General features: G+C 34.8%; 1 protein-coding gene across 2 annotated transcripts in view; it reads right to left on the bottom strand.

Annotated features, from left to right (window-relative positions):
- LOC150100862 (uncharacterized) overlaps window positions 1-26,696 on the bottom strand; it is a 116,291-nt gene that overhangs the window by 56,096 nt on the left and 33,499 nt on the right. For both annotated transcript variants that reach the window (XM_090401171.1, XM_090401172.1), the window contains exons 2-3: window positions 17,501-17,724; window positions 14,034-14,178 (exon numbers count right to left, since the gene is read on the bottom strand). In XM_090401171.1, the coding sequence (XP_090257297.1) occupies window positions 14,034-14,178; window positions 17,501-17,724 (369 nt within the window). The remainder of the gene's footprint in view (window positions 1-14,033; window positions 14,179-17,500; window positions 17,725-26,696) is intronic.

Raw genomic sequence — 26,696 nt, 5'->3', positions numbered from 1 at the left:
GCTCTCCAACCAATAGGTTGTGGGTTCAAATCCCATTGTGGGCACGGATGTTTGTAAAAGACTGCTTTGGATGAACTTGTATATCTCATCCAAAGTTTATAAGGATTGTCTCAGCATGAATGTTGACAATGGTACAACATATATAAGATTATCATTGTACAAAAATATTTGTACAATGTTCCAAAAGTGAAATCAATGGATGTATAAGGTGAAATTAGTTATTCTAATTCTTTTAACACTTTACTTTAATAAATTAATTTTTTCTTGAGGTCACTTAAGGATCAAACTAAAGAACTGGAAGGCGACTTCCATATATCATTGTAAGGAATGTGCAGAACCAAATGGACTTTGGACCAAATGTCCAATCCTAACCTTCTCATGGTGCATCCATTAGTAGATATCTACGTGGCTACTGATTATAAAATGATGAGCAGGAATTTGGAACCTATCTGGTTTTTTTTTATTTTTTTTATGTTATTCCCACCATACAAGGTTTTGTAGTAAACCTATAGAACATTAATACCATGGATACACTAAGGATTTATTTTTATTTTTTTTTATTAATTTTAGATACTATTATTTTTAGGCATTATTTTCCCAGAAATAATACCTATAATTTTAGATACATTTCTGTATTTTTTATATTTATTTTTTTGGAAAGTCTGCACTAGAATTTATAAACCTACAGTACATTAAAACAGTGGTGGGCTAGGATTTCTTTTCTTTTTTCCATTTTTATTAATTACACACATGGTATTATTTTATTTTTACATAATCTGGAACTCTACTCTTGAGACTAAAAATGAACTTTTTCAAGCCACTTCAGACCTCCAATAAGCAAGAGAGTGGTCTCATGCTAGGAAATGAAATTCATTTTCCACTTAATAAGAAACATCCATGCCAACTGCAGGATTACAACCTGCATTCGGTTGGTTGAAGACCGAATACGGTAATCACTCAGCCAAACAGGCCATTGTATTCTTTGTATAAATTGTATTCTGTATTGGTGCAAACAAAAAGAGAATGATAGCATAGCAAAATCAAAAGTCATGCCAGCTGATTAAACAAGTCCTGCTATTTTTGTCAAGAAATCAGGGAAAATAGTGAAAAGTTGGCTTCTGGAACAAACAAACTCAGCATTACATAATTCGAGTTAGGCACAAATATAAGTAATGATGGAAAAGAAATGGAGCTGAAAATATCACGGAAGTACCATATTAACATAACTGGTGTTACCAAAACAAGCCATACAAAAACAGGTGGGATTCTTCTAAATAACAATCACAAAATGCTATATTATCAAACAGAGGAAGGATCAGCTAGAGTGTAAACATTAAACACAAAGATAATCTTATGAATGACAGGCAATTTCAATTAGTGATGTGGACAAATATCAGGATGGGGATTGGACAATCAAACTTATTTGTGACTATGATCCTAGAGATGATTCTATGAAGGAAGAAGTGGAGGAATTGTTCAAGTGTCATTAGAGAAGGCTGCTGACAAACAAAAAGTTGCTCATTGTTAGAGATCTAAACAGCAGAGTAGTAATGAATACCAAACAAACAAACAGAAATGTTATGGAAAAATCAGTAGAAACAGTAAAGCTAATAATAATAACATTATATACCTGCTAAATTTCTCTTCAGGACATGGACTTGTCATTACTAACACCATGGCATAAACATAAAGATGTAAACAAATTCACATGGAGAGAAGATAATAAATAAGAAAAATCTCAATGACTATGCTATTTTTGATAGCAATATCTTCAACACTGGTTCGAGACAGAAGAGTATACAAGGGATTTGAAACTGGGGTTGATCACCATTTAGTTTTATGCAGGATAAAATTGATCACAGTGAAAAGAAAGTGTGCAAGAAAGTTTTAAAAATAATCAAAGTGGAACAGCACTGTATACTTATATATAAAATTATTATTGAATTAAAAAATAATTTGAAAATAGTGAAATATAGGAGACTAAGTAGCACTCTCAAGAAAACAATTTATTTATTTATTTATTCATATGGGGTTCTTCCTGTTCCTCATCCATCCCTTAGGACTGGTTGAGCCCTCCAGACTTATATGGGAACTGAGATAAATGAAATAGAGGTGCATAACATATTACAGAACCTTAATGTGAATTCAGCTATGGGATTAGATGGTATACCAACTCAAGTTTTACATGAAAGTGCTAGAGAACTGTCAGTGCCCTTGACCACATTCTTTAATATAAGTCTCAGCTCTGCATAAAGGAGGCTTCAGGACTGATGTACAAATTGCCGACTGATCAACATGTCAGGATTCATTGTCAAAGTACTGGAGAAGTTTGTCAAGAGCAAAACACAGGAATGGATAAACAGAAATGGGATACTGTATGGGGGGGCAACATGGTTTTGTGAAGGGTAGGTCATGCCTCAGTAACTTGCTCATGTTTTATAATACAGTGACAGCTAAGTTGGATAAAGGCTTCTGTAATTTGTCAAGGCTTTTGACAGAATACAGACTGAAGACTGTTGCATAAATTGGAAAATATATGGGAATGAGTTATGAACTATTGACATGGATAAGAGGATGGCTGACAGGTAACAAAGTGGTATACAGAGGATGTGAGTGCAACATTTGAAGAGTTCATAACTCAATCCCATATATTTTCCAATTTATGCAACAGTCTTCATTCTGTATTCTGTCAAAAGCTTTCACAAATTACAGAAGCCTTATTGAGTATCCATTCCCCTTGTATAACTCAGTGGTAACATTGTTATAGAACGTGAACAAGTTGCTAAAACATGACTTTCCCTTAGTAAATTGGTGCTGTTCGTTGCAAAGCAGATTCTCTGTCAAACCCATTTCTGAATGTGAGCCCTAACCAACTTTCCAAAATTTTCATCAACACTCCTCAGATACGTACTGATTGGTCAACAGATGGATACTTCAGTCTTTGCACAACCTTGTGCAATGAGATTACCATATATTCATTCTGCTCCTGTGGAATCTTCCCTGTTCTGAGGGCAAATTATATAGCCTGGTTAAATGAATAGACAATTCAGTTGACCACTTTATTTAGCACTGTGCTGATATCCCATCAACCCACCTACTGCTGAATTCTTATTCAGTTTGTGCAAGCTCCCCCCTCCTCATACACCTCAGTTTCTTCATCCAGTGAAGATGTAACAGTGAGCTTGATGTTACATAAACCAGGTTGATAGCATTTAACATAATGGGCACCCATTAGTTGAACAATCTCTTCTGCATCTGTCACCCACACACCATCTGCATTCAGTAGAGTTATTATTTCATTTCATTCTTTCTTTTACTTGAAGCATATTGATAGAATTCTTTGGGGGTCATCTTCAGCTTGCAGAACCAGTTTCTTTTCATACTCAGACTCTTAGCTTTCTGTACCACAGTTGTGACTCTTCTAGCCTTCTGCTTATAATTTTCATAACAGACATCATTCTTGTGCATACAGTTTTCCTTCCGCATCATTCTTTTTGTATGAATCTCTTGCCTGATAAGATTACACATCCATTTCACTCCTACTTTATTTATTCTTCAAACGCTCGGAACATATTCTGATATTGCAACATTTAAGTAATTTTTTAAAGGCTTCCCATACACTGTCGATATTTTTCCCATCTAGCAACCAATGCTATTGAGCTGAACTCAGTATATATATATACTCCTCAGTTGGTCAGAATTTCCTGCTTTGTAGTTTAGCATGTAACCTTTTCTGAATGGAACATTAATAAACTTAGTAACTTCCCATGTCAATACAGGAAGTTACTAAGATCATTGTCATCAACTGGAGACAGAATAGTTATGTCTTTAACTGAAACACACTCTGACACTAAAATTAAATCCAACACTCTTCAACCTCAAGTACCTTCTGCCACATGCTGTTGAGAAAGTTGTCTCAAACCAGCTCAATAAATTCAGTTTCATTCTTCTCATGAGATTTTACTGCTATCCAATCAATGTTTGGATAATTAAAGTCCTCCATTATGATTACTCTTTTTGCACCCATTGTTTTTATTTCGTGATGTATTTCTTCATCATTAGCGACTTATCCACCGGGTCTTTAATAACAACATCCCCACTATGTATTTTTTTTGAACTAATACCAATAAAAATGAACCCTCCACCTATTTTTTAATAACTAAAAATTCTCTACCATCGTGGACACAGAAGCACATTTTTACAAGCCCATGCTATAGTGAACAATTTTGTTCACTATTAAAACATTAAAACAGTGGTGGGCTAGGATTTTCATCAATTTTCTTTAAAGCAGATTCACTATGTGAATCGGATTTAGCTTCTATCAATGCAAATATTGAAAACTAAGACAAATTTTGATTTTTTTTTTATTTATTGGCATTGACATTTATATTACATTATTTATAATACCAAATATGAAATTAGTATAAGATAGGGGGAAAAAATCTAGTTTCATTACTTTCATTTTCTAGTTGTCAGCCTGGCTGGCCGAGTGGTTAGCGTATCCGCTCTAGAGCCAAAAGGCTGTGGGTTTGAATACCACCATGGGCATGGATGTTTGTGAGTGTCTGTGGAAATACTAGTGGTGTTGGTTAGTGGTAGATGCCGTTGCCATAGTTGCGGTCAATTGGTGGATTGAGTAGTGGAGACAAGACTTGTAGAGTAGGTGCCCTCTCTCAATGAGTCCTTGGACTCCCTGGAGGTGTCAAATAATAATAATAATAAATAATAATAATAGTTTTAATACACTCCCTCTGAGGGTATATGTCAGGAATTTGATGATGATTTTAAAAATCTACAGTAATTTTATGCCTTACTTCCCATACCACTGCCCAAACAGCTCTGTTTTGTGATGCAATCTGCTGTCATTAAAGAGGAAATTCAGTTCACTATCGTCAAGAGTTTGTGCTTTTACTATTAGCAGTATCGAACTCAAAATAACATTGGTTCTATGAGCCTTCTCCATAATTCATTATAACACATTTTAATTATATTGGTGCCCACTATAGTGCATGTCTACTGTTACATGCAATATAAATACTGCTTTACATAAATAAACACAACTAAACACTCCCATACCACTGCCCAAACAGCTGTGTTTTGTGATGCAATCTGCTGTCATTAAAGAGGAAATTCAGTTCACTATCGTCAAGAGTTTGTGCTTTTACTATTAGCAGTATCGAACTATTGGATCTGTTAGCCTTCTCAATAATTCATTATAACACATTTTAATTATACTGGTGCTCACTACAGTGCATGTCCACTGTTACATGCAATATAAATACTGCTTTACATAAATAAATACAACTTCAAGAATATCTTCAACTATTACTCTTGAGTTTTGATATGCTTGTTAACTTCAATGCTAGAAAAACAATTCTGCCTTATTTCTTGTGAAAGATAATCTTCTCCATCCACCTATTTTTTTTGGCAACATTCATACCTCTAGAGAAGAAAAGATTAGTCTTCATGGAATACTTCAGCTGCCAATCTTTCTCTGCACAAAGATATTATAAGCATTACCTTCTCAAAAACCAAGAAAGTCAAGGCATTACTTTCCCTTCTAGACAACTGTAACTCTATACAAATTACAAATCTAACCAACTCCTATGTACTGTTCTCACATATGGTGTGAGAACAGTACATAGGAGTTCAGCTTGGTGAAGAACAAGCTGAATTCAGGTCAAATAGAGGCTGCCAGGATCAGATCTTCACTTTACGACAAATAGTGGAGAAATCATGGGAATATAACACAGATCTGTATTTAAGTTTTGTCGATTTGGAAAAGGCATACGACAGGGTGCCAAGAGAGAAGCCATTCAATACACTACAGTTATATGGTGTCAATGGGGCATTATATCAAGCAATACTTAGTCTTTATTTGAGTTGTAAGTCGGCAGTTAGAATTGAAGGAAGTACAGAAGATGGTTTAATGTTAAATCTGGTGTGAGACAGGGTGCCAAGAGAGAAGCCATTCAATACACTACAGTTATATGGTGTCAATGGGGCATTATATCAAGCAATACTTAGTCTTTATTTGAGTTGTAAGTCGGCAGTTAGAATTGAAGGAAGTACAGAAGATGGTTTAATGTTAAATCTGGTATGAGACAAGAATGTACATTATCCCCTCTGTTATTCATTATCTATATGGATCACATTATGAAGGAAAGTGGTATTAAACATGATATCAAAATTGGAGATGTTAATGTCAGCTCTTTGCTTTATGTGGACGATGTTATACTTCTAAATAAATCCAGTACAAGTCTGCAAGATTCTCTGACTAAACTGAATAACTGTTGTAATAGATATGGTATGAAGGTAAGCAATAAAAACACAAAGACAATGAAAACAGGCAGAATCATTGAAAATGTCAACTGTGTTGTGAATGGAGAACCTGTTCAACAAGTAAAACATTTCAGCTACTTAGGCACGATTTTTACTGAAGATGGTAAATTAAATATAGAAATTGACAACAGAATCAGCAAAGCTGGTACGGTGGGAAGTCAGTTAAATAAATTCATATGGAATAAGAAAGAAATTAGTCGGAACACTAAATTAGCTAATTACAAGACAGTATTCAAACCAGTTTTAACTTATGGATCTGAGAGCTGGGTCAGAAGTAAAACACTTGACCAGACTAGAGACCACAGATATGAGAGTTCTGAGAAAGATTAGGGGCGTGAACAGATGGCATCAATGGCAATATCATATTAAAAACGAGAATATTAGGAAAGAACTTGACATTGTCAGCATCCAGGAATGTGTTAGCAGAGCTAATCTCAGGTGGTATGGTCACTTAAACAGAATGGGCAAGGAAAGATTAGCAAAACAAGTGTTCTCTGCCAAGTTGACAGGAAAACGACCCAGAAGAAGACCAAGACATAGGTGGATTGATACGGTACAAAGTGCCTTAGACGATAGAAATATAAGATCTGGTAATATTGGAGTCTTGACAAGTAACAGACTGATTTGGAGGAAAATTGTAGATAGGAAGTTATTAATGATGTAAATTTTTCATGTAACACTATCATATCCTGTATACCCCCCTTGAGGGTACATGGCAGGAATTTGATGATGATGATGAAGAAAAATTGGACTACTTAAGGGTCAAAGCTGTATGACTGAGAGAACTCCACATAGTCTTTAAAGGAATGCAGAGAACCAGGGCTTCTGACCTAATGTCCAATCCTCATCTTCTCATGGTGCACCCTGTTGGGTATCTACCTAGATACTGAACAAATGAGGATGGGCTGGCAATTTAGTATTTAGCTGACCAAATTGTATTCTTATTAGCTTAAACCAAAATACAAAATGATGGTACAACGTGACAAAATTTCATGCCAGCTGGGGCGTCACCGGTTAAACAAGGCTCCTGTTGTTTTCGGCAGGGAACCAGGCGAAACAGGCAAACAGCGAAAAGTCAGTTACTGGAACAAATCTGAAAACACACCCCAACTCAAAATCACCAAAGTTAAAGATCAGTACTATCAACATAAGAAGCCTGAATGGTAAAGGAATGGAGCCAGCTGAGGAATTAGATAAGTACCAGATCGACATAATAGGAGTGACTGAAACAAAAAAGACCAAAATTGGTGAGATCTTTCTGAGCAATACATACAAAATGTTATATTAAGGCAATGACAATCAAAGAAAAGAAGGAGTAGCCATAGTATTCAACACTAAATATGAGGCTGATCTTCTTGAATGGCATGGAAGTCTCAACTAGAGTGATGTGGGCAAATATCAGAATGGGGAAACTGGACAATGAGACTTATTTGTGCCTATGGAACCACAGAAGGTTCTACTAAGGTAGAAGTGGAGGAATATTTTTGATGCTCTAGAGAAAGCTATTGACACAAAGAAAAAGGAAAAGTTGGTCCTTGTTGGGGATCTGAATAGCAGAGTAGGAAATGATTGTCAGACATATAAAAATATTTTGGGAAAATTTGGAGAAAAGAGCAAAGCTAATAATAATGGCAAATACCTGTTGGACTTCTGCTCATGACATGGACTGGTTATTACTAACACCATGTTCCAACATAAAAATGTACACAAATTCACATGGAGAGAAGAGGCAAGGAATAAGAAAAGTCTCATTGACTAAGTTATTGTTGATAGTGATGTTCTCTCCCTGGTGCAGGACACCAGAGTGTACAGAGGATTTGAAATTGGAAGTGATCACTATTTAGTCTTGAGCAGGATAAAATTGAATTTCATATTGTAAAGAATGACATGTAAGAAAGTTTTAAAGCGAATAAAAGTTGAGCAGCTCTCAGATGTGAACTGTAGACTAAAATACACAAAGATTATTGAGGAAAAAATGAAAAAGTTTGAGAACATTAACCAAACCTTGGAGATTCAGTGGCAAGCCTTGTGAAAACCTTGACTGATGCAGCCAGAGAGGCATGTGGTGAGGTTGTCTGCAAGGATAGAAAAATCAGAACTCCATGGTGGACAAAGGAAGTTAAAGATAAGGTGACCAATCATCCTCCTTTAGGGAGGACAATCCTTCTTTTGAAGGTTCTGTCCTTTCTCGAAAAGTGTCCTCCTACCTGTCCTCCTTTTCGATATTTTAATACTACTCTGTTAATCTCTGTATTCAGAGATGCCGCGCCGAACTGTTACACGTCGTGTGATGGTACAGTTCGGAAAGACGCGATTATGAAATGCATGCGCAGGGCATAGGAGAACTTCACGTGTCTTGCACCATTGCGCACTTCACTTTGTTTACTTTATCTCCATATTATACTTCGTGTTTCATACCATAATTCACAATCAAAGTTTTCGTAGTATGGATTGTACAACTAAATTATTGAAAAAGTTTCATAATGCTAAATTTTCATGTGCCAGGACAAAATGTAAGGCTATTATTAAATCAGTATTTAAAAATTACTGTGATAAAATAATTGCAGAAGACTTGAAAAATGCAGCATTTGTAACGGTTTTATCTGATACATCAAATCATAATGAAACCAAATTGTATCCAATACTAGTAAGGTATTATAATGTTACCAAGGGCATTTAAGTAAAAATTTTAAATTTAGAATCCATTGAGGGCAAAACTGCTGAAATTTTGTCAAACCACCTATGCAGAGTAATAAATGAAAACAATTTGAAATCTAAAGTTGTTGCACTAACAGCTGATAATACAAACACAAATTTTGGTGGGCGAAGATGCAAAGGAGTGAATAATGTCTATGTAAAATTACAAGATTTACTCCAAAAGAAAATACTAGGAATAGGTTGTAATGCACATATTTTGTCAAATGCAATCAACACAGCATCATGTGCCATGCCAATTGATGTAGAAATAATAATAACGACAATTTATTTGTATTTTAGTCGTTTTACTGTTCATGTGGCTACTTTAAAACAATTTTGTGAAGACGCAAATGTTGAATACAAAAAACTTTTAGGATATTCAAAAGTTAGATGGCTCGCTCTAACAGCTGCTATAGAGCGTGTTTTACAATTATTTGAGCCTCTCTGTTCATATTTTTTAAGTTTAAACAAATGTCCAAAAATTCTGGAATCTTTTTTCAATTATGAATTATCGGAGATATTAATGTATTTTGTACATAATCAGGCATCTATTTTCCACAAAACGATTCAAAAGATTGAAGGTGAACATATTTCAGCTACAGAAGTTAGTCTTATTTTGAACAATTTTGTCCTTCAATATAAATCACAATTTGAAGAAAAATTTATTCCTTTAATAATAAAAAGAAAATTGTCAAACTTAGAGGAATCAAATCCGGGCATAACGGAAAAGTTTACCAAAGAAGTGCAGAATTTTTACCAAACATGTTTCCAATATGTCGAAGAATGGTCTGAAACAAATGTCACAGGAAATAACAGTTTTCAATGGTGTTTTTTGACTTCATCGCAAGTAAATTGGGCAGATATTGAAAATTGTGTTGAGTTTTTATCGAAAGAAATGCCTGATATTAAAATCGATGACAATTGTCTGTTTGAAGAAATTAGAAGACTGAATGTATATTTAAATTCTGATAAATTAGAACAATGGGAAAATCAACATGTTGAAATTGATAAAAGATGGGTGGAAATATTTAACCATTTCAAAAATGAACACATTCCATATGAAAATTTAGTTATTCTTGTTGAATTTACGTTGTGCTGCCCTGGAACTAATGCAGCAGTTGAAAGAGTTTTTTCAATTGGTAATGATTTTTGGACAAGGAGAAATCAAGATTGAATGTTGATACTCTAGCTGCAGCACTTACTGTAAAATTCAATATGAAGGATATTTCTTGCTCCGAAATTTCCAATATATTGTTAGAAAATGATATATTGACAAAAAATATTCATTCAATGGAAAAATACTCGTTTAATTAAATAATTAAAAGGGATGTAAGCATAATTAGTGTATTTTTGTTTAAATTAATAAAATGTTTCATTTATTTACGTTGTACTTTTTTCTTAAATTTTTTCGTCCTCCATTTCATTGTAAAAAAATTGGTCACGTTATTAAAGAGGGAGTGAAGCAAAAGAAGAAAGCATATCAAAAGTTCCTGGTAAATAAGTCAGCTTGTGCTCTTAGAGAATACATAGACAAATGTAAGAAAGCTAAACACTATGTAAAACTAGCTCAACAAAAGTCATGGGAGGACTCTGGCAAGAACACTGAAAATAAATATCAAGAAGGTGGCAAAATATTCTGGAGGTTGTTGAAGAAGCTTAGAAATGGAGGAAAGTGTGCTGTAAAAGGAGTTAGAGATGATAAAGGTGACATGAAAACAGGAGAAAAAGATATACTTGAAGTATGGAGTAATTACTTTGAAAAATTGCTAAATGAAACAAGCAGTGATGACAGCACAGTGATAAAAAACACTGACCAGGCATGCAGTCAGGAATACATATCCATACTTGAAGTAGAAAAAGCCATCAAAGGCCAGAAATGAGGATAGGCAGCAGGAGAGGAGAAATGATATTCGACCAGAAATGCTGAAGTATGGTGGTATAAAAGTCATACAGTGGCCGCACTGCATAGTTCAGAAGGCCTGGACAGAGGGACCAATCCCCATTGATTGGAGTAGAGTTCTCATAGTACCCATATATAAAAAGGGAAATAAAACTGAATGCGAGAATTACAGACGTATTTCCCTATTGAGTGTTCCTGGAAAGATTTATGCAAGGATACGTGAGAAACCGTTATGAAGAATTGTGGAAGAAAAGCTTAACATTAATTATTAATTAATGTTAAATCTGGTGTGAGACAAGGATGTACATTATCCCCCCCTGTTATTCATTATCTATATGGATCACATTATGAAGGAAAGTGGTATTAAACATGATATTAAAATTGGAGATGTTAATGTCAGCTCTTTGCTTTATGTGGACGATGTTATACTTCTAAATAAATCTGCTACAAGTCGGCAAGATTCCCTGACTAAATTGAATAACTGTTGTAATAGATATGGTATGAAGGTCAGCAATAAAAAGACAAAGACAATGAAAATAGCAGAATCGTTGAAAATGTCAACTGCGTTGTGAACCTGGAGAACCTGTGGAACAAGTAAAACATTTCAGCTACTTAGGCACAATTTTTAGTGAAGATGGTAAATTAAATATGGAAATAGACAACAGAATCAACAGAGCTGGTAAGGTAGGAAGTCAACTGAATAAATGTGGACTATATGGAATAAGAGAGAAATTAGCCAAAACACTAAATTAGCTGTATACAAGCCAGTGTTCAAACCAATTTTAACTTATGGATCTGAGAGCTGGGTCAGAAGTAAAACACTTGACCAAAGACTAGAAACTGCAAATATAAGAGTCCTGAGAAAGATTAGAGGCATGAACAGATGGCATCAATGGCAATATCATATTAAAAACGAGGATATTAGGAAAGAACTTGACATTGTCAACATCCAGGAATATGTTAGCAGAGCTAATCTCAGGTGGTATGGTCACTTAAACAGAATGGGCGAGGAAAGATTAGCAAAACAAGCGTTCTCTGACAGAGTGGCAGGAAAAACGACCCAAAGGAAGACCAAGATATAGGTGGATTGATACGGTACAAAGTGCCTTAGACGATAGAAATATAAGATCTGATAATGTTGGAATCTTGAAAAGTAACACACTGATTTGGAGGAAAATTATAGATAGGAAGTTAGTAATGATGTAAATTTTTCAAGTAGTACTATCATATCCTGTACACCCCTTGAGGGTACATAGCAGGAATTTGATGATGATGACAAAAATGATGGACTGTTTTGAACATCATAAAGTAACACTTCTATATGAATTCATTCATCTGCAATGCTAATAAATGGTTCTCTGGTTGAACTTAAGCACTATTTGCCATAAAATCAAGTTCCAATTAGTTTATAGTTGCCAGTGTAAATTTTTTGTGGCTATGTTATTACCTATAATCCTATAACTGAACATACATAAGTGAATAACTTAGTAATAAGAAGTGTAGTAATATAAATAGTGTATTATTAGGGATGGCCAAACTTCATGTCACAACAAGTCACATATAAAAATCTCACAGACTTGAGAGATGCAATAATCTCCCCACCCCACCGGAATAATGTTAACTAATGATTTCAGCATTTCAAAAATTATTTTATTATATATTTTACATACATGTATTTTGTGTATGAATGAATACTATGTTTTTACAATAAATGAACAAGTTGAATTTTTTTTTTTTTTATATTAAATAGTGAATCAGTTATTGAATTTGTGGGTTTGCATCTGTTTTGCCAGGCTTTTAAAACCGGACTTGTAGTTTGTTAGGGAGTACACAGCAGCTCCTTAAGATGTTGATTCATGAGTTTGAACAGTGCTTTGATTTGATAAATTTACAAGTACTGGGATTCACAGGAATAGGTTGTACTGAAAATCAAAATAAGTTGGCAAGCAGCTTTTCTTAAGTTGGGGTACTTTGTTGGAAGAAGCTTCCAAAATTCTATTAGAGCTGCAGATGCTTTGCAACTGATTTTCTGTTGATTACAAAGAAAAGATTTTAAAGAATTTAGCCTCTTTCTCTATAATTCTGAATGCTGTGTATACTGAGCTGAAAATCGTGATTTTTTTTTTTTTTTTTTGTAATGACGTTTTAAGCTACCAACTTGATAATTTGCAAGTTATTTCACAAATAAGACTCAATGGTTTATACCTTTGTTATCAATGAATGCAAAAATCTTGTTCCCATTCACTCCTAAAGCTTCTATTTTCTTCCTTGTATTTTCTTTTCATGTTTCTTGGTGCAATAACAAAGAATTTGAATTATTAACTAAAATAAAATAATAATATTAAAAAGACATACAAAATCAAATTAATTGAGTTTTCACACAAAATGGAGAAGAAGATAAAGTAGCTTTACTATTTTCGCCTGTGACAATGGCACAGGTGAAAATAGTAAACTTCATAGATCACATGACATAATGTGGTGACAAGTAAAAATTGTATATAATGTTATCACATGTACTCTGATTTCATGTAATTATGAATTTGCTTTATATTAAAAAGAATATTTAACTCCATATTAACTACTGAATATTGATCATACAGAGCCACATTGAAGGTACCAAAGAACAACATGCAGCTCATGAATACATTCATACAACTCATGAATAACAATGTGCCCAAGTGTGTGTGTGTATGGATGCTATATATTAATACCTTGTGAAACAATGCTATAAAATGCAAAATGTGATATGTTAGATTACTGAAAAGAGAGAGAATGAGAGAGAGAGTATTTTAGTTCCAGCAATTTCCAATTAAAAGCAAAGGGAAATCAAGAAAAGAAGGGAATTAACTATTTCCATTCCACAGTGATTTCTCAATGGAGCACAAAAGAAAAAGGAAAAAACTCTGTAACAGAGAAAAAATTTACTATTAAAAAAATTAATTATTTAGTATTTACTTTTATATTTACTAAAAACATCCTACTGGGAGTTTTCAGTAGGGTGTTATATATATATGTGCTTCTTTGCTATAGCGAAAGCTGCCTATGCTTAGAGAATACAAAACTTTCATCTGATGGACATAAAAATTGGTCTTACGTGAATCTTTAAAGGCAGTAATGATGACTCTAAATCCATTTCCCACTTGACTCCAGCGATCTGTTTCATATTTTAGAGTTACAAAGTTGCTCTGTGTAAAAATGGTCCCTACTTCTGCACGTGTACTGCGGCATGAAAGATCAGCCTGAGAAATGGAACATTAAATAATTAAATATAAAATAACTATCATTTATTCTTTTAGATAAATTAGTATGAAAGGAAATGAAATTAATTATAAGCTTGAAATACATAATTAATGCTGTGTGTATTAATTAACGGATATAGTTTTAAAGTTAGTTTTTGAATAAACTAACTTCCATTTAAGTATCCATGAAACTAATTTTCTCTCTTACTTGTTTATCTAAATTAGCAGATAGTGAAGTCTTTGTTATTTAAACATATGCAGATATAATCAAAAGAAACAGATATTCCAATAATAATGAGGACAAGTTCTTTACTACAGGAAAAATACTTGTAGAATAAGAACACAGATACTGGAAAAGATCTCTTTGTTGTTGGAAGTTTTTCCACTTGGTTATACTATAAATTAAAGATACCAAGAAATTATATAATTGATTTAATCCTTTACCCAAGTGTAAGTTTTGAGAAATCCATGCTATTTACTTTGTCTTTCACGCAGACCTACGCAATGATTTGCCTTTCACACCATGTTGTATCAGCATGCTAACAAAAACAATGAATTTATGAAAATATCGCCTAAGAAATTTATCTAAACACCATGTTCCACACTCAAATATCTCACAGTAATACTTAATCTACAATTTAGACAATATCAACAAACGTTAAAATATAAAATTTACTTATCTTGCTGCAGCTCACATAATGACTGATGTTTAACTCAAGCTACCTACATCGATATGTAAGAAATAAACAATACTTTTATGTGTTATTATTCTGTAAGTATTTTTGTCGTTATGCTTAATCCGTCAAAGTCACATTTCCTTTGGTTTGGAAGATCTAAGTTCAAATCCTTTCAGGGATATAAGTATCTTTATAAGGAATTTTCAGCTTAATTAAGGTGAGCTAGGCAATCAATCTGTTCTCGTGGCAGCAAACTTTTCTCTTCTCTGCAAACTGTTCTACCATAGCATTAATTAGATTTATAAATTAACTAATTTTATAAATTAATTTGGTTTATATATTGTTGACTATCAAAATTTGGAAAATGGCACCTATATATAAACAAAAAAAAGTCACCAACATAAATTTAAAAGTTAACCTTAATATTGGATTTTTCCCAGTGAATATGCTTTGAAATTGTTTTATGTACCATGTCCAAAAACATGATTGTGAGGATAAGTGAAAAGAAAGGGCATTAATATGTATAAAAAGTGCAATGACAAAATGGAGCATTTGAAAAAAAAAAAAAGAAGCATGACTGATCATAACCAAAAAAAACAGGTCGAAATGTTAGTAACAGTAATAAAGAAAATGAAAAGAAGGGAGTTAGGCAAAGAGTTTGTGAAAATGAAGAAGAACTGAACTGTATGAAAACTGAACATGTGAAGAAGCTCTGCACTAATTTGAAAGGTTGTGGAGGAGGATGGTTGATAAGATGTGGCAGTGCAAGGGAATACAGTCATGAGAGGTGGTGAATAAATGGATGCTGTAAACATGTTTTCCAGTTTGAACACTAAGATAATCTACCAATCTCTACCAATCGACCAACCTTCGCCGGCGAAGGTTGGTCGATTGGTAGAGCCTCTGCTACTAATGGCTCAGTTAAGTAAGTTTGAGCGCGGTTAGTAGTTGGAAGGGGGCCAATCGTTCGATGCTGTCGGCACACTCTCCCTCGATGAGTCTTTGGACTCCCTGGAGGTGTCAAAATAATAATAATAATAATAAATCAGTGAAGAAATGTAAGCAACACAGTTAATGGTGATTGTGAGCAAAAGAGACTTAAAAAGTGAAAAAAAAAAAAAAAAAAAAGATTTGAGGAGATTAAGAATAATAGCATACTTGGGAATAATGTTAACATAATGCTCAGGTGTATGCTATACTGAGATGAGAAAGAGAGCAGAGATAATAAATAAATACTTTTATTTATTATCCTTTTGGTATATCCTTACCAAAAGTTTGAAGATTCTTATTCTCAACAACCATAATTTTTTTGATATTTTAACAATATATCATTAGTTATGTTTCAATGTGTGAGATGCTATCTCTAGCTCATGGCCAGTGCCATGCATTGTTACATGTTCTACTTATTGAATCTGCCCATTGTCATTGGTAGTCTTATTTTCAGGACAAAATATTTGATGTAATTAATATCACTAAACATTTCCTGTCCATCTATATTAATATAATGACACTGATTGACAGGGAACATTTAGTTGTTTGCTGGTGATGCAAAACTGAAGACTAGAATATGTCAATTCCCTTCAGAAGACTTATTTTAGCTTTTCTTTTACAGACTTTTAGCTTGGACAAATGGGTGGGATTCTATTTGTAAGCTATTAAGGTTTCCACTTTGCAGTAAAAATATTACAGAGCTATGCACCTCTGTTTCAACTGTAATCCAGATCATGAATTAACTTCCAAGATGGATGGAGATTCAAGATCCACAAGAGGTAGTGTCAAAAGAAGCTTGTATTTCAGAGGGCACATTGCAAATATTGCAAAAAAGCTACACAACACATTGCTACCGTGATAAGGAGTACACTGAAAAGTAGAGATAAAGGTGTGGTTGTGCCACTGTATGAGGTATTAATTAGACAGGTGGACTATGCTCAAATTTCGTCACCTAGTTTCCCCATCATGTGGAAACTCTAGAGAGGGTCATGATATTCTTTATCTCAAGCTCTCCTTATCCCTATGGATTGCAAGGCAATATTGAGGAATGTAAACTACAGAGTTAACGGGGGGAAAAAAAAAAAAAAAAAAAAAAAAAGGTGTATGATACAGATGTTTGCCAGAAGTGTTGAGAATGAGTTTCAGGTTCAATATGATAGATATACTGAGTAATGGCAGCTGCAATAAGTCTGCTGACTCCATGGAGGTTTGTTATAAAACTAAAGCCAATTTATTCAATTATGACTACCCATTAAACTCAATACAATGAAAGGAGGACAAGATAATATACAAGTATTATATATGGACAATGATTTTGCACTGTTTATCTTACTGCGGAATTAATTAAGACAAGCAACATGTCTTATTAAGATGTTACAGGAAAAACTTAAAATTGTTAACTTTTTAATGAAGTAATGTCTCATTAATTGGTCAGTCAATTTTTCTCTTTTGCTTGCTCGATCCTACAATTCCTTGAGAAGAAATTTTTATTTTTTTATTTTTTTTTTTGCTATTAAAAACCAATTACAACAATTTCGTATAAAACAGTAAGGCTAAGTACAAAAATAGGATAATTTAAGATATACATCCCCCCCCCTTTAAAATATTTTGAAAATGGTAATCATCTATTTTCTGAATGCAAATTCTAAACTTACTTTATAATTTCCAAATGCATGTGCTCCATCAAAAATGTACAAGTGGTCGTTGCAATCAAGGGCAAGTCTTTCAAACCTCAACATAAATCTCTGTAGGATGGAATCAGTCTGGAAAGTAATAACACATTCTAGATTGTCTTCACCTTCTGAAGTAAGTACTGCCCCATCTATTTTTTTATACAGAGGATGATGCCGCTCTCGAACACACAAGGTTGAGATATGATCTAAAACAACATTTTATATCACACAAATTATTGTTATTTATCTTTTTTAGTAAATATTCTATCAAGTACCTTCAAAGATTCATTTATTCAAACAGAAGTGTTGAATAAAATGCATTGCAAAATATTTTTTATCAAAAATTTACTTCAAAAATTTCATACATCTTACCAAATTTAGAAAATTGTATACTTATCTCTCTTAGTTTGTCCATAATACTGGCATACAACCTTTCAAGACTAGAATTCTCAAAACAAAATATCATATATTCTGCATTTTTGGGACCTCCTTCTTCCCAAAGAACCAATTATACACCATAAATAATTAAAATTTTCTGCTCTTAAAGTATCTGTTAATATTAATTTTTTTTTTAATGTATATATTTATACTACACAACACATTATTATATCTTCAATACTAATATTATCTTAATAAACAATCCCTGAAACAAATAATCAAATTACAGTAGAAAATGGCAAATGACCTGCCCTCAGAGAACTGGCAGGAAATCAATGAAATGCTCAATTAATTAAAGTAGCCACTACTCTACAGACTTTAACTGTATATACTCTTCTTCTTCTGAAAAAAAAACGTAAATCTATCTGAAGAAAACAATGTATTCAAGTTGTTTTATTGTTTGAATTACATCAGTGCTAACTACTGGCTAGCAGGGGAAAGCACAGGTTCTAGAGTATTCCTATGGTTAGAGCCCCCCCCCCATCACCTAGGTATCACCTTCATATTTCTAATTCTCATTTACATTGTCCCAGATCGCAATGTCCCCCCCCCACCCTTTTGTTTTTTCATCTCCCCTAGATTATATGGTATGGCACAAAAAAAAAAAAAAAAACTACTGAACTTCAACACCCCTTTCAATATATGCACTGAGATATGCCATTTGACTGAATATATAGTAATAGAAGAAACGAATGTAGAGTCCACGCCATTACGTTTAGCTGTAGCAATTTGTTGATGTTGGAAGAAAAGACGTTTGTTGTTGAGCATTATTTTCATTCATATGGAGGTGATAGAGCAAATGGTCCAAGCCTATGACATGTTTGTAAGCAGTTTGGTTGTCATTTCCCTATAGGTGCCCAACAATAGTGTCATCATTGCCTTAATTGAGAGGTTCTGATGCTGGGGGTGTTCTGCTGTAATGCAAAGAGGGCATTCAGGGAGACCACGAACTGTTAACACAAATGAGAGTAACAGGTGTGTGATTCTCATTTATGAAAATTACAAGTGTTACAGTCTCAGAAATGCAGTCAACACCGAACAGTGGTAAAACTTGGGATACCGAGGCATTCACTACAGAGAATCCTTGAGGAGCTAAGTGCCTTTTCATATGTCATTCAGGCGGGTCAGCAATGGATTATGCTGCATGGCGAGTATACTGTGCATGCATGCTGGCCAATGTGTATGAAGATCCATCCATCATTCCTCCATAATGTCTGATTCTTGGATGAAGCGCATTTCCATCTAAGGGGTCATGTAAACAGATGGACTTATAGGTTTCTTGGTAGACCTGAATTTCTCCAATAGAAACCTCTTCACAGCGAGGTCACTGCATGGTGTGCAATTTCTGGCAGTGGCATAACTGGCACCTGCATCAATGAAGGTGGTGGTGTAACTGTAACTAAATAGTGAATGAATGCTACATTGAGAATATGTAGTTTCTGTTCACCCAGGATTTGCATAGGATGTGTCATGCAAAAAACATTCCAATTTATGTACAGGTATGCACAGAGAACTTTTACATGTGCTATGAAAATTTTCTTAAAAGACAAGGTACCCATTTCGAGCACATAATCTGTCATTGTTAATGCTTTATTCAATCAAGATTCCACCAATAGTTGTGGATGTACATATCAGGTGTAAACATATTTCTTTCTTAATAAACCCATATACTCCATAACATATATCATTGTAGTTATTCAGTACGCTTTTTTTTTTTTTGAACCATATTATATTTCCAATATTCTAGTATGGAATTCAGACACTTCTTGGTAATTTTAACAAAGGTTTAGGGTCCCATATCCCTCAAACTATTTCTATTCAACACTTGCATTTGATGACCTGAGAATAAGCACACAGTGAACTCTAATAAATGTCTAAATCTAAAAAATCTTAAATCTAAAAATATATATTATTATTAATAGAGACGTCCAAGAAATCAGGGACCCAAAGGAAGTCACAAAACCAACTGTTATACCTTTCCTTGAATTCATTCATACTACTTCCACTCACCACCTTGAAAGATAAGACATTCCAACCACACACTAATCTATGAGAGAAAATAAACCCTTTGGTAGGAAAGACTGGGGGTTCAATTCCCATCCAAGATGTGAAAAACCTTTTCACATCTTGGATGGGAATTTCTAATCTCTTTATCTAATCTCTTTCAACGAAAGGTGAGCGAGTTAGCCGGTCTCATACAGAGGTAGAGGGTTTTTTCAACAGGAAACTCTGGTTATTCGTCCCCCCAGAACAGGCAAACCAACCCCGTGAAAACACATGGATTGCAGTCAGGAATACTTAAGAACCAGCCATAAGCCTGATTCGTTAGCTATGCTGGTCCCGATCCCAGATAAAATTAGAGAGGATTGAAATGGTGCTGTGCCTCCCTATAAAAGCCGCTCATGGCCATTGTATCATCAAACAAAATAAATAAAAAAATGAGAGAAAATTCTAGCTCTCATCCCTTTCTTGGCCACACTCATCCTTAACTTCCAAGGATACCATCTGGTTCTCTCCCCACCTACTATTAAACAAAAAATTCCATCTACTCCAAAATTCCAACTACTCTATAGAGTAGTGTGTTGGTTGGAATGCCTTAGCTTTCAAGGTGGTAAGTGGAAGTAGTATGAATGAATTCAAGTAAAGGTATAACAGCTGGTTATGTGACTTCCTTTGATGAGTCCCTGACGTTTTGTCCCTCTTTCTCAGAAGGTCTGCAGTTCACACATTCTTAATCTATCCTAATATACATTCCACAATCCTGATATCATCTTTACTACCCTCCTTCATGCCTTCTCGCCTGTACTGGCATTATCTTGAAAACCAGGGGACCAGATGTGCACAATAGCTTTAAGTGAAGCTATATCAAACACTTGTTGTTGAAGAGATACTTGTGACATGGGAGGTTTCTTTAAATTAACAATAAAAACATCAAGGAATAAGTAATACTATTTATTTAAGGTCATATTTCAGCCTGAATATTACAGGTCATCATCAGTTTGTCCAAAGTAAGACAACAGGGAGAGCTACAGGAAGCCGTTTATTTTTTGTAGATGAAAACAATGCAGATAATTTGCTGACAGGAAAAAAAGTAGCCACTAAATTGTATTTCTTAAGAATTCTGGAAATGGGTTCTGAGATGCCAGAAATGTAAAAGTGCTGTTTTCTTGTTATTTCAGCTAGGATTATAGGAATTAATAAGCTACTGTGTGGTTCATTCTGAGAAGCCAGTGAGTTTCATATATCGTTTGATGTTTAAGAATTCCTATTGTAATAGTTGAAGTGCAGAACAAACAGTATGAGCATGTTGCAATAAAGCTTTTATAATTCCAGTCACCTGTAATGGATAGTGAGCTGATCGCTGTTGAATGTAGTGTCCAGTGAAAATAGGATTTCCATAAATGGAAGTAATTAATTCACCTGATGGTGAGCTGATGAGTAGATATTCACTTGAATATCTACATTCAAGATATTTACTTGAATGTAGATATCTACACAAGATATTTACTTGAATTACATTCAAGTAAATTTAATTCATGAATGTAGATTGTTTATTTTAGATAAAAAAGTAGGTAATGTGTCTTTTATTATGGGGCCATATAGCAAACACACTGTTTATATAAGGAAGCAAAATTGAAGGCTGAGAGCATATGAAAGAGAAAATGTCTTCTAAATGTTCTAAATAAAAATTATTTAGAACATGTAGAAGAACATTTAGAACAAAATAAAACTTATTTTGACAAATAAAATATCCGGAGTGCATAACAATAGTGAATAATTTCACTATATCCTGTTGCAATGCTTCTGAAAGTACGAGATGCAGATGAAGCGTATCCTCAAGAAAAATATTTGTGAAGAGAGATTCTATATCAAAGGTAACCATTATATCAGTGGGTTGTAGGAAAACATTGTTCACCTTATCTAGAAAATCAGAATATTTTTTATGAATGAACAGGAGTTGCCAATCTGAGATTTCAATAGGGTGTGCTAAAAATTTGGCTATTCGGTAATTGATTGCTGGATTGAATGAATGTAGGTAAACCTATGTATGCAGTTGACAATTAGATGAAGAGGAATGTCGTTCTTATGTATCTTAAGTAAACCATAGACCTAAGAGTTGTAGCAAAATAAGTTTAAGTTTCAAGTATTTCTATGGTGTCTCTATTGAGGCTTACAACTGCATCTAGTAAAGAGTTCAGTTTTTCTGAGCTAACTGTTACTGGAATTGTAATCCAACTCTTGGTATGTTGATTGAAAAAAAAGAACAATTTTTCTTTTATAATGTGCAGAATCCATAAAAACTGTAGCATTCCCCTTGTCAGATTTAGTAATAATGAGATGATTGTTGTGTCTTAAGGACTGTAATCCTTTCATTTCATGTTTCTAGGTGCAAGTTTGGATTTCAGAAGAATGGATGAAATTTTCATATGAAGTTTATTAGCATCCTCACTAGACAGACAATGTTAAAAAGGAAATTTAAGGACTGTCGCAAAATCATGTCCTTTTGAAAGAATAAGGGTTTCAGTTAACTGCTGTACTGAGATGTTTACTACTCAATTTTCTGGAACAGTATGAGGTGTGCAGTGCTTAGTGACAAGGGAAGTGAATATACAATCTAAATGTCAGTCATGTTTATTAAATAAATGGCACAGTGAACATTTAAGCATACTGCGAACTATATTGGAAAGCTGAGGTTCCATAATTCCGGAGATCAGAAATAAAACTTTTAACCACTAGTTCACTTTTAGCAGTTCGAAGTTGAATGCAGATGATTCAGAGGCTTGCATTGAAAAATGATATTATAAGCACCTGGGGACTTGATTGCTTCCTTCTGCTTTGCAAAGTTCAAAATAATCTTGAGGTCACAGTATTTTTTAAGAAAGGAAATCCTGGCTTGCAGCTTACCTCATAACATTGATAATTTTCCAAGTTAACTGGTCATCTTAGTTATTTATTATTATTACATCCTCAATGGAGTCAGACGACTCAGCGTGGAAGATTCATTCAAATGACAACAAATCTATCATACCAAATCTTAAAATCATTGACCCTCCATGAATTAACAACATATTCTGGTAATGCATTCTATTCACCACACTCTTACACAACTTCAAAGGATAGCCTCTGGTTCTTCCTCTTTTACCTTCTATTCTTTTTATAATGCCCTGCCTTTGCCCCAATAGGCCAAAGCCAAAATACATCAAGTTCTATCCCACAGCGGTACGAGGTATTCTAGAAATCATTTGGGGCTGCTAGAGGGATTCGTAGTGTGTAGTGTTCGTGAAAGCTCCTGACAAGATGAGCGTTATTTTCAGTTATCGTTGATAAATTTACTTTAATATTGTGTAGTTTTGTTTGCCATGCATATCTCAGTGCATCTGTTTGTGTGTTTTTGGTGTTTATAATTTATAATATGATAAAATATGCTACTAGTAAGTATGGCTCCAGTACGAAGGAAAATGGCGGCCAGTAATGATGGTTCGCCATCTTCTTTCAAGAACGGTAATGTAAAGGAGATGATTCAGTGTACTATCTGCGAAATGTACGTTTTGCAGAGTGCAGTCAGAGTGTGGTTAGATGATAAAAAAGAGCGAATGTGTGTAGAAAATGTAGGGAGAATGAGGAATTGAAGTGTATTTCGGATCGTGAGTATGATATTTTTGTCAAACTTCAGAATGAAGAAAATAGGGATATCACAAGAAACGGCGAGGTTGTACCAGAGAATTGTGAGAGTGTGAATGTAGAAAGTGTGAATGATAGTATTAATGGTTTTACAGAGAATAAAAAAGATGAGATAGATGCAATGAGTGAGATCGCATTGTTGAATGGTGCGATACAAAGGGCAAAACAGCAGCTAGAACGTATGAGCAAAAGTCGACTGAATGAACCTGCCAATAATAAAAAGTATGACAGGAAAAATAGGCGTATGAGTGTGAACATGAACAAAATGAAGGATAGAGTGCTGTATGGAGACTCGTTAGTACGAGGTGTGTTAGCAGAGGATTTGACAAAATCGTACCAACCTGATGTGACCATAAAGGATGTAACTGAGTCTATTAGAGAGCAAAAGGAAAGGGTGAAAGAAATGATTGTTGTGGCAGGTACAAATGATTTGAAATTAGATAAAATGGAAATGATAGAAGATCTGAATAAATTGTTTGAGGCAGCAAAAGAAAAGAGTGAGAGAGTTAGAATGATTAGTCTTTTGCCACAGTATGACAGTGAAATGTTTAAAAGGAGGGCCATAATTGCGAATGACTTTATGCATGGGTTATGTATGACGAGTGGTGTGGAATTTGTGGATGTGTGGAGCGAGTTCGATGGGCGAAAGAATCTATATAAGATGGATGGCTTGCATTTGAATGGTTACGGTGTAAGGAGATTTGAGAAAGTGTTGCTGAAAGTAGTGGATGTGCAAATTCAGGGAAACTAGATTTATTAAGGGGGGGGGGGTAGATATACAGTCCTTAGGGAGGCAGTTGAATGTATGAATGAATATAATATGCCCGAGCGAATAAGGACAACAAATCAGACTGGGATAGTTAATATAAGGCATCAAGGTAGGGTTGGGGCTAATGGGAGTCTTAAATTCATGTACACTAATGCTAGGAGTATTAGGAACAAGAAGGAAGAGTTTTTGGCCATGGTTGGCACTTCCAGGCCACAGGTTATTGGTATTAGTGAATCATGGCTGACTGTAGATTATGTAGCTAGTGGGATTGAATGTGATGGATATAGTGTGTTCAGGAATGACAGGTAGAATAAAATGGGGGGGGGGGAGGAGTATTGTTGATGATAGCTGATGAGCTACAGCCAAGGAGAATAGAAGTTGAATTGCAGGATAAAGAAAAGAGCACATTTGAGGCCATTTGGTGTGAGATTGTGGCTAGCAGAACTAAATATACAATTGGGTTCTGCTATAGACCCGGTGATGGAAAAGATGGTGGTGACAGTATGCACAAGCAAATAGAAGAAATGAGTGGAAGGAGGGTGATTATTATGGGAGATTTCAACTATGGTCACATTGATTGGAGAACTTTTATGCAATTATTAAGGGATAACTATCTGCGACAGCATGTAATGGAAAATACTAGGGGTCAGAGAGAGTGCTTGACCTAGTAATTACATCTGAGGATTTGGCTGTAACATTTATGACCATATTGCCACCAATTGGTGAGAGTGATCATAGGGTCTTGACTTGGGAGGTGGCTAAAGGTGTAGAATTTTCAATTAAGACAGGGTACATGTGGAATTATCGGGCTGGAAAGTATGACAAGCTTAGGAGTTTGATTGGTTCAGTGCCATGGCATGTACAACTGCAAGGACTAGAAGTTGATAGTGCATGGGAGGCAGTTAAGAAGTGAGTGTTTGCATGAAGCAATGGCTGACTGTATACCTAGAGTCTGAATAATAAATCAAGTAGGGGTTAAATGGATGAATAACACCATTAAGCTTGAGCTGCAAAAAAGAAACAACTATGGAGGGAATTTAAGGAGAAAGGTGACCGGCAAGCACATGAACAGTATAAAGCACAGGCCAGAAGGGTAATGAGTGTGGTAAGAAAAGCAAAAAAGGATTACAAAAGAACATTGGCCATGCAGGCTAAAGAGAATCCTAAAACAGTTTTTTAGATATGTAGCAAGTAAAAGGAAAAATGTACATGACAGAATGATTTTAAAGAATGCCGATGGTAGGGAGGTAACTGAATCAGTTGATATAGTTGAGTTACTGAGTGAGCACTTTGCAACAATATATCATCCAGGTGGTGACATTGCAGAAACAAATAAACCAGTAGATTATACGGGAATTCTGGTGAATGAAGTGGAGGTGAGTAGTCTACTGCATAACCTCAATGTCAATACATCCATGGGATTGGATGGTATACCAGCTCGTATCGTACGAGAAGCAGCTAAAGAATTGTCAGTACCCTTGACCATTTTGTTTAATTTGAGTCTCGTGTCTGGTTTAGTCCCGATGGAGTGGAAAGAGGGGAAAATATTTCCACTGCATAAAGGTGGTTCCAAGACTGCTGTTGTAAATTACCGACCGATTAGATTATCAGGAATCATTGTCAAGGTCTTAGAGAAATTAGTCAAGAAAAGAATACAGGATTGGATAGATGAAAATGGGAGACTGTATGAGGGACAACATGGTTTTGTGACGGGTAGATCATGCCTCAGTAACTTGCTCACATTTTATAACACAGTGACAGCTGAACTGGATAGGGGATGGGTTTACAGTGATACTACTGGACCTTGCCAAGGCCTTTGACAGGATACCACATGGAACCCTGTAAATCAGTAAACTGGAGCAGATGGGGATAGATATAGGGTTGGTGAGATGGATAGGAGGGTGGTTGAGGGAGAGATACCAGAGAGTGGTTTATTCAGGAGTGGAGTCTAAAAGACGGCTTGTGACTAGTGGTGTGCCGCAGGACTCTGTTCTTGGACCACTGCTTTTCAATTTGTTCATCAATGATATAGGAAAGGATTTGAGAGGAAGTGTTCACTTGTTTGCTGATGATGCAAAGTTGGGTAGAGCAATTGTGAGTGCACAGGATGTCATGTTTAACATGCAGAGACTTGTTTGTCTCTGCATGTTAAAGTATTTTTCAGAAGCCAGGTGATTTGATGAGCTGATTTAGCCACTTTTACAGGATGATTTGGATAGTTTGGAGGACTGGGCTAGGAAAAATGGATGTCAATTTAATGTGGCAAAGTGTAAGGTTATGCACTTTGGG

The sequence above is a fragment of the Typopeltis vanoorti genome, chromosome 12 (genome assembly GCF_054136105.1).
Source record: "Typopeltis vanoorti isolate ZY-2024b chromosome 12, IOZ_Tvanoo_1.0, whole genome shotgun sequence".
Classification (NCBI taxonomy): domain Eukaryota; kingdom Metazoa; phylum Arthropoda; class Arachnida; order Uropygi; family Thelyphonidae; genus Typopeltis; species Typopeltis vanoorti.
Note: the sequence above shows the minus strand (reverse complement) of the source record. Positions and strands in the feature narration are given on the sequence as shown.